The sequence below is a fragment of the Psammomys obesus genome, unplaced genomic scaffold (genome assembly GCF_907164565.1).
Source record: "Psammomys obesus unplaced genomic scaffold, mPsaObe1.curated_primary_1811, whole genome shotgun sequence".
Taxonomy (NCBI): Eukaryota; Metazoa; Chordata; class Mammalia; order Rodentia; family Muridae; genus Psammomys; species Psammomys obesus.
In genome coordinates, this window is record NW_026590654.1 from 2,499,709 (window position 1) to 2,509,890 (window position 10,182).

The 10,182-nt window shown below is 36.1% G+C and overlaps 1 protein-coding gene across 1 annotated transcript in view; it reads right to left on the bottom strand.

Annotated features, from left to right (window-relative positions):
• The window catches only part of Adgb (androglobin), a gene marked incomplete at its 5' end in the record, with an annotated part of 67,054 nt that overhangs the window by 2,138 nt on the left and 54,734 nt on the right, over positions 1-10,182 (bottom strand). The window contains 2 exons of the mRNA XM_055608084.1: positions 1,697-1,880; positions 2,578-2,668. Of these exons, the coding sequence (XP_055464059.1) occupies positions 1,697-1,880; positions 2,578-2,668 (275 nt within the window). The remainder of the gene's footprint in view (positions 1-1,696; positions 1,881-2,577; positions 2,669-10,182) is intronic.

Below are 10,182 nucleotides of genomic sequence, written 5' to 3' on the forward strand. Positions count from 1 at the left end.
ATATATATATATATATATATATATATATATATATATATATATATATATACACATATATATATATATGTGCCAATAATTAGAAATGCCAGGATTTCATAAGATGAAGCTTATGAAACAAATCTGACTATTCTCTGATTTTTTTTTCCTAAAGAAAGAATTGCTTATGTGATGTCTTACCACTCAGTTAAGTATTATCTTTGATTTGGTGTTACTATTGGTAAAGTAACTAGAAGTGCTATATATGTTGGACAAAAAGCCATAAGACCCCCAGAGACAAAAATCCACCCTCTTTTATAGAAAACAAGTTTTCCAGATCTTTGTATTAGTCACTGAAATGGTGAGGTTGTTTGTCACCACAGAATAAAATAATTGATCTTAAATGTCAGATCTATCTGGCTGCCAAGGATAGACAATATCAAAGAAGAAAAAAGATGGAAGTAGCTAATCAATGAGGGACCTTGTAAAAAAGCCATGACCAGAAACATATGATGGTCTGCACTGGTTCTGGGTGTAAAGAGAGGCAATTGAAATTCAAATGGATTCTCATGGCAGAGTAAATAGATTTTGATAATGGATTACTGGTGAAGAGTGACAGACAAGACTGCCTCAAAGGTTTCTTCTCTGAACAAGGGAAATTGTGATTGCCATTTTCTAGGATAAAGATAATGCTGAAGTAACATGTTCATCATGAAGTAAGAAGGAGAGCTAAAATTTCTTCAATTGATATTTGGAGAGATTGAAGTGCCTATCAAACAGACAAGAAGAAGCATCTAACTCACATAATCCTCCATATCAGTAAGCAATAGTGTGAACCAATATCATTATGGTTAAAATACTTAAAAAGTTCTTTAACTCTCTATGCCTGTGTGTCTTTGTGTTTGTGTGTGCATCTACCAGTATGTGTGTAAGAGTGTTTGTGGCATGTATACGTGCATGTGTGTCTGTATGTCAGTGTAGTGTCTGTGTGTCTATATGAGCATGATTGTGTGTATTTTTGTGTATATATAAGTATTAGGAAAGGGAAAAGAAAGCAGTAAATCACTATCATCACAGATGGAAGTCATCCTTACACATTTACTGTATGTGTATGCATTTCCAGTACCATAATCTTGTTTCAATTAAGTTCAGTCTTCCACAGCATAGAAAACTTTTCTTTGGACCATGTCCATGTAAAGTACTTCAATGCTGCTACAGAAATGGGGCAACAGTATCTGCCCACAGTAAAAAGTTGTGCTTTTGATCTGTGACTTTTAGAAATATATAAGCCAAGTAAACCTAGTTATCTTCCTTTTCATTTTCACTTCAGAATATCCATGGTACCAGACTGCTGGGCCTGTGTGGTATTTTGTGTGGGTATTTTGTGTGTGATTCTGTGAGCAAACAGATAGATTCTAAAGCATTTCCGCACAGCCAGCATTGGGTCTGCCTGACATTACCAACTCAGGTCATGTCGTTTCCCCCATAATTTTCTACATTCATCCCCTGTTAGATAGGTTCCTATTAGGAGAGGTTAGTGGGGTTTTAAGCAGGCAGTGAATGAGGTGAGAGATGTGAATATATACCAGTCCTTTCTGGGAGCTGGAAAACTATAGAGCTAAATATTAAGACTTCTTTTTACTCCGATGAATAAGTCTGCTTTCTCTTCACTGTTTCAAAGGAGCTTGCCAAATGTGGTCATGTGTGTTTCCACACTCACCCGCATCTCCCCATACATGTCCAGGACCTCATCCCTTAGCTTAAACCGTTCTTCCTGTTCAATGTCTCTGAAGCTGAGGATTCGGGACCTATACTGTCGGAACTGGTGGATTTCTTCTGCTTTCTGCATAGATTGCTGCTTGTTCAGTTCGTCTGTTTGCAGCACAGCCTCATCAGTTACTTTCCTTGATGTAAAATGTCAGATGAATTAAGAAAGTCATTTGAGAGCTTAAGAGGAAATATTATTTCAGAATGCAAAGTAATATAGAATTGTGTTAACAGTGAGCTGATATGAATCAAACCAAACATGAAGAATGGTAGACTAAAACATTAACTTTTTAAAAATGGGTTAGGAACTGTATACTGACTCACTGATATTTTAATAAAGTATTATGAAGAATGTCAGTATATCATTAATAAATGTCAGTATATCATTTAATAAAGTATTATGAAGAATGTCAGACATATCATTAGATATGGGTACTGGTGTTCAAGACTATGAATATGTCATGGGTTTTACTTTTGAATTTCTTCATTTAGTAAGTACGACAATGTTCTTAAACATATAAACATGTGTGATGAGCTCTTATCCTATTTTTTAGTTTTAAAGAAAATGCAACTTCATTAAGTAATAGTAGCGGGTATTATGAAAACTTTATGTAAGTTCCAATTAATTTTTACATAAGTCATGTAAATGAGTGATATAATAAAACATTTGCCAAACTTAAGCTGAAAAAAAATGCAGCTATAAAGACTTACACAAAATTAAGACATAATAAACATTTAATTTCAACTTTTCAGTTATTTAGCAACTGCCCATTGAAGATATATGTAAGATTCTATGAATACACGTTTATAATAATCATGTTTACTAAAACTTACCGTACATAATGACTGAAGTCAATAAATTCTAGTGCTTTTCGAATGAGGCGTGGAGACATTTCCAAAACTGTCCGAGATCGTATATGGGGCACTGCTGGAAAGCAAACACAGGCTTCCAGAAGTAAATAGCTAAACAGCCATTGTATCTTCTGGTTGAAAACAATGCTTTCTGTTAAGTAACAACCCTGTGCTTTTGTTAGGATTTTACTAAAATACACTTATGAATTATATTTTATAGTTAGCATCTGTTTGGTATAAGTTTATCTATAGCTAAATGAATGAGGTAAAAAAATGAATACGCACCATTAGAATACTAACAAATTCTTTTCTAATTACCGTTAAATAAATGAGAGAAAAACAGACTCTTACTTCAAATTTCAAAGTTTCATTGTAAGCAAGTTAAATGATTGAAAATTTAAAGAGCTTGAGAAATGTCTGAAAGTCATGCTAAGCACAATGGGAGACAAAACTTAAATGTACTTAAGACAAAGTATTGTACCTTCCACTGGATTAAGTAATATATAAAGTAAACACACTGAACAGCAAAGGAACGTTTACTCCATGCACCCACTGGGAGCCAAAAGAACAGATTTAATAAAGAATTTAAGTCTTTGAATGATAGTTATCTTTTGACATTTTCAGAACACTGTGTCTTTAAAATAAAAAGAAAGCATAGTTTACATGCAAAACAGAACAAAACAAAAAAATTCTACAACACTTAAAGGATTCAACACAATACTTTAAAATAAAACTATTAGGTTCTTTGATTATTATTTTAAAAATCCAAACTTTAACACTTTTACATTCTTCAAACAAGATTTCCACCCTTCTATAGTCAGTATCCATTTCCTGCAGAAGCTCTGGGCAGCCTTTAGTCTACATTGGTGAATCTCGCTTTGTTTTCATGGATATCTCCTATAAGCAGGAATGGGTTGGATCACATGGTAAAATTAGTAATCCTCTTAAGGGACTTTCAAACCACAGTAGGTTTGCCTGTCTTTCTTTCTCTCTTTCTTCCTTCCTTCCTTCTTTATTTCTTTCGATGTGTCATCATGCACACCATGGTATGCAAGGGGAGGTCAGAGGACAACTTTTGCAAGTTGGTTTTCACCTTTCACCTTCTTGAGGCAGAGTTTCTGTTCTTTCTGATGCTGTACAACATACTCAAGACCAGCTGGCCAATGAATGTCCACCCTCTTCTCCTATTTCCACCCACATCCTCTAGGATTACAGATGCATGGCACCACATCTGACTTCCTACTGTGGGAGTGAACTCAGGTTGTCAGGCTTATGCAGCAAGCAGGTACTTTATCCCACTAACCCAACTCCAGCCCTCTCCCCAAAGTGATTGTAATGAATAACATGATAAAGGTTGAAATTACAAAGAAAAAAGTCTTTTCATTTCATTGTCTCTGTTTTCAATTCTTATTTCCAAGAGTTGTTTTGGATTCACAGCAATATTGGAAGTATTCTGCTTAACCCTTTACAAATACATACCCCTCTCCCCGCATTTTCAATATCTCCCAATTACCATCAGCTCCCAGACACCACCTTTACTTTAGGGTTTCCTTTAACTCTTTTTTTTAATGCAAATTTTATTTATTTATTTTTATTTTTTATTAGTGACAGTTTTTTCACTTTGTATCCCAGCTCTAGCCCCCTCCATTATTCCCTCCCAATTCACACTTCCTCCCTCATCTCCTGCCATTCCCTTCCCCTAGTCCACTGATAGGGGAGATCTCCTTTAAGTCTTATATACTGTATGATTTGGATAACTGTATAGAGTCATGTGTTGACATGTCTTTGAGAACACATTCTCTGACTCAGAAAGACCCCAGTCCCTGCTATTTTTTTCTCCCATACATAGCCCACTTAATTATTGGTCTTATTGATACATTTTCCAGAAGGTAACAGTGTCATAACTGTACAGTATCAAGTCTTTCCTGATTGCTCCCTTTACTTGCTTTTTCATACTCCATGTTCATTTATCAAATAAGACAAAGCTCATATGGATACTGATCCTAATATTACTGAACAGAAGAAAGTCAAAAGAAGCAGCCTTAAAATCTGGAATAAGATAAATATTTTCACTTTCATAAACATAATCTGGGAGGCCTTAGCAGAGCAAATAGGCAAGAAGAAGAATAACAAATCTTATTGAAATAGAATAAACTATGTCATCACTCTTTACAGATGAAATGTGCCTATATAGAAAACTGTTGAGGTAGTAAATTAGGAAACAATACCTTTACCCTTATGCACAGAACTGTGAAATACTGTATAAATTGCTTGGTTATCATAGGACTGGGTTTCCGATCGACAGGTTGAGTTTGGCCCAGCCTCTCTGCTTTCTTGTTCTTCATTTTGTTTATGTGACATATTCTATTTAATAATCTTTTGAACTATAGTTACATCCTTGGTTTGAATCCTACTTGGTCATAGTAAATAATATTTTAATGTGCTGTTGTATTTGGTTTGTCAGTTTTTAAAAATTTTATTTATTTAATCACTTTACAGCCAGATTCCAGCTCCCTCTCTCCTCCCAGTCCCCATTTCAAACTACCCTCCCCTCTTCCCCACCTCTCGTTCCTTCTCAGGGAAGGGTAGGCTCTCCAAGGAGTATCAATCCACCCTGACACTTCAAGTCACTACAGAACTAAGTACATCTTCTTCCACTGAGGCCAGACAAGGCAGCCCAGCTAGGGAAAAGGGATCCATAGGCAAGCAACAGAGTCACAGATAGCCCCTACTCCCATTGTTAGGGAACTCACATGATGACCATACTGCACATCTGTTACACATGTGTAGAGAGTCTAGGTCTGGCCATGTAAGCTCTTTGGCTGTTGGTTCAGTCTCTGTGAGGCCCATGGGCCCAGCTTCATTTGCTCTGTAGGTCTTTGTGTGGTGTCCTTGACCTCTCCAACTCTCTAAATCCTTCCCCCCACTCTTCCATAAGACTCCCCAAGCTTGGTCTATTGTTTGGCTTTGGGTCTCTGCATCTGTTTGTATCAGCTGCTGGATGAAGCCTTTCAGAAGACAGTTATACTAGGCTCCTATAGCAGAGCATCATTAACAGTGTCAGAGGTTGTCTCTCTCCTATAGGATGGGTCTCATGTTGGGCCAGTCATTGCTTTGCCATTTCCTCAATCTCTGCTCCATCTATATCCCTACACTCCTTGAAGGCAAGACAAATCTTGGGAGGAAGGTTTTATGGATGGGTTGGTGTTTGTCCTCCCTCCACTGGAAGTTCCACCTGGCTACAAAAGGTGGTGACTTCAGTCTCCATATCCCCCACTGTTGTGTATCTCAGCTAGGATCATCCCTATGGACTCCCTCACCAATTTTTATTCTGTCTTCTGGTCACACCAACCCACCTCTCTCCCCACACCAGATCCCACCCCAGTAAGTTACCATTCCCACTTTGTCTCCCACACAGTTCCCTCCTTCCATCTACTTCAGACTTCTATTTTATTTCCTCTTCTGTGTGAGATTCAAGCATCTTCCTTTTGTGCCCTCCTTCGCTTCTTTGTGTCTGTGGGTTGTAGCATGGTTATCCTGTACATTATGGCTAATGTATAATATATAAGTGAGGACATACCATGCATGTCTTTCTGGGTCAGGGTTACCTCGCTCAGGATGACATTTTCCAGTTCCATCCATTTGCCTACAAATTTCATTATTTTGTTTTTAATAGCTGAGTAGTATTCAGTAGACATACCAGTTTCTTTATCCTTTCTTTGGTTGAGGGAGATCTAGTTTGTTTCCAGATACTGGCTATTACAAATAAAGCTGCTATCAACATAGTTGAGAAAGTGTCCTTGTGGTATGGTGGAGCATCTTTTATATATATACCCAGGAGTAGTATTAGCTAGGTCCTGAGGTAGAGCGATTCCCAATTTTCTGAGAAACCACCAGATTGATTTCCAAAGTGGTTGTACAAGTTTGCACTCCCACCAGCAATGGAGGAAAGTTCCCCTTTCTCCACATCCTCACCAGCATATGCTGTCACTTCAATTTTTGATCTTGGACATTCTAAGGAGTTGAAGATAGAATTTCAAAGTTGTTTTGATTTGCATTTCCCTGATGACTAAGAACACTGAAGATTTCCTTAAGTGTTTCTTGGCCATTGGATATTCTTCTGTTGAAAATTCTCTGTTTAGTTCTGAACCTCATTTTTAATTTTGCTTTTTTGGTTTTCTGGTATTTAATTTCTTGAGTTCTTTATATAGTTTTGATATTAGCCTTTTGTTGGATGTAGGGTTGGTGAAGATCTTTTCCCAATCTGTATGCTGTCATTTTGTCCTACTGACAGTGTCCTTTGCCTTACAGAAGCTTTTCAGTTTCATAAGGTCCCATCTTTTAATTGTTGGTCTTAGAGCCTGAGCTGTTGGTACTCTGTTTAAGAAGTTGTCTCTTATGCTAATGAGTTCAAGGCTATCCCCTACTTTCTCTTCTAATAGATTAGTGTATCTGGTTTTATGTTGAGGCCTTTGATCCACTTAGACTTGAGTTTTGTGCAGGGTGATAACTATGAATGTATTTGCATTATTTTATATGCACACATCCAGTTAGACCAGCATCATTTGTTGAATATGTTTTCTTTTCTACTGTATGCTTTTGGCTTCTTTGTTGAAAATGAAGTGCTCATAGAAGTGTGGGTTTATTTCTGGGTCTTCAGTTCCATTCCATTGATCAACCTGTCTGTTTCTTTTTTGTTGTTGCTGTTGTTTTCTGTTTGTTTGTTTGTTTGGGGGGTTATTGTTTATTTGTTTGTTTGACTTTTTCAAGACAGGGTCTGGGTAGCCTTGGCTGTTCTGGACTTATAGATCAGGCTGTCTTCAAATTCACAGAGATCATGCCTCTGCCTCCCAAGTGCTGGGGTTGCAGGAGTGCACCACAGCACCTGGCTTAACCTGTCCATTTCTGTGCTAATACCAGGCATTTTTTTTTATTACTATTGCTCTGAAGTATAGCTTGAAATCAGAGATGGTGATACCTCCAGTTCTTTTATTGTACAAAATTGTTTTAGCTATCCTGGGTCTTTTATTTTTCCATGTGAAATTGAGGGTTGCTCTTTCAAGGTCTGTAAAGATTGGTGTTGGAATTTTGATGGAAATTGCATTGAATCTGTAGATTGCTTTAGTAAGATGGCCATTTTTACTATGTTAATTCTACTGATCCATGAGATCCTTCCATCTTCTGATATTTTCTTTGACTTATTTCTTCAAGGACTTGAAGTTCTTGTCATACAAGAACACTTGCTTGGTTAGAGTTACACAAATAATATAAAATATAAAGATATTTTATAGCATAAAATATAAAGAGACTTTATATTATTTGTTGCTATCGTAAAGGGTGTTTTCCCTAATTTCTTTCTCAGCCCGTTTACTGCTTGTATAAAGGAGGGATACCAATTTGTTTTTTTTTTTTTTTTTAGTTAATAAACACTTTGCTGAAGGTGTTTATCAGCCCTAAAAGACTGATTCACCTCTCTGGCCCCTCAGGTTTTGTTGAGAACTTTTTTCATCTAATTTCATCAAGGATATTGTCTGGTAGTTTTCTGTTTTTATTGTTGTACCTGTCTGATTTGAGACAAGTGTAATGCTAGCTTCACAGAATGAGTGTTAAAGTCTTAAGAACTCATGTTGCTTGACACATATCTTATTGATTCAAGGTAATGCAGGTGCTACCTTGTCCTGAGATTTTCTCTGATGGAGAATTTATTACCGATTCAGCCGTGTAGTTGGTCTGTTTGGGTTTTCTATTTCTTCATCATGGATCACCTAAATTTTAATTTATTATTTATTATTCTGTGTGTTTGTGAGTGTGTGTGTGTGTTTCTGTATGTACAAGAAAGCACACTGAAGCCAAAGTTCAAGAGGTGTCTTCCTCTATGGTTGGCCGCTTACTTTTTGAGATATGGTCTCTCATTGAACTTGGAGCTCACTGTTTCACTAAACTAAACTGGCCAGCAAACTGGGCACCCACATGTTTCTAAGCTGGCAAGCACTAGAGATGCAGATCTGAATTCCTGTTTCCATAGCAGGCACATTATCTGCTGAGCCAATTCCTAACCCTTCATCATCAAAGGGTCCTATACGCTGTGTGTCCAGGACCTTGCCCATCTATTTCAGGTCACTGCAAGCATATAATTGCTCATACCAATCTCCAATAGCACCTTTTTATTTCCCTACTGTTAATTTTAGTGTCTTCCTTTCCACCTCCTATTTTTACTTATTTCAGTCTATCCTCCTCCTTTTAAAGGTTAGTATAGCTACTCATTTGTATTTTGATTTTTAGACTTATTTCATTTGTTTCTGCTCTGGTTTTTATGTCTTTCCTTCTAAATTTGCATTAGCTCTGTTCTCAGTTCTCTATTTCTGAGAACTGTGGTAGGTAGTGAGGTCACTTTTTGAAGGAGATGTTCATCCCCACAGACTTCCTCTGAGCACTGCCTTGGTTATGTCTTGATTTTTTGATTTGCTGCTATTTTCATTTGTGTGGCAACAGTTTTTACAATACACATTTGTATTTGATACTATTTACAACAGATCAGTATTCATGCAAACAGGCTATAAAACTTTTATATACATATAAAAATATATATCTCCTGATGTATATATATATATATGTATATATATACATATATATACACATATGTATATTCTGTTACTGGGCCACCATTTGTACTCTTATTGGCATGCTGTTTATATGTCAGGGCCACCAAAAAAATTTCCAATTACTCTTCTCAATGAATTAAAAAATTCAGATTCAGAAATATAATTGTAATTTCTTCAAACATCTATCTATATAATGACATTTTCATGTGGATCTGAATTAGTTTCTGAGTTCATTTCCTCTTAATCCAGAAGGTTTTCTTTGACACTTTCTTTAAGCCATCTACTCTAGACTCACATCCATCTGTGTTTGTCTTCAGTACCTATTTTTCCATAATCATCTCCACCCTCTCTTTTGCTTTTTTTTTAGTACTGAAAATTGAACTTAGAACCTTGAATGGGCTAGGCAAATGCTCTAACACTTAGCTACATCCTTACTCCTATTTTGGCTAAAATTTGTAAGGATGGATTTTACCAGATAAAGAATTCTTAGTCAATAGTATTTTCTTTTCTTTCCAGCATTTGCTGTAGGCTTCACAAGGCAATGAGAGAAATCTAGGTTGATATGCTAGGGAGCCATGCTGTGGTCCCAGGTGTGACACCACCGTCTTGTTTTATTTGGGTCTATTCTATTCTATTCTATTCTATTCTTTATTCTATTCTATATTCTATTCTATTCTATTCTATATTCTATTCTATATTCTATTCTATTCTATTCTATTTTTTATTCTATTCTATTCTATTCTTTATTCTATTCTATTCTATAGTCTATTCTATTCTATAGTCTATTCTATTCTATAGTCTATTTTATTCTATAGTCTATTCTATTCTATTCTATTCTATTCCATTCTATTCTTTATTCTATTCTATTCTATAGTCTATTCTATTCTATAGTCTATTCTATAGTCTATTCTATTCTCTTCTATTCTCTTCTATTCTATTCTATTCTATTCTATTCTATAGTCTATTCTATTCTATTCTATAGTCT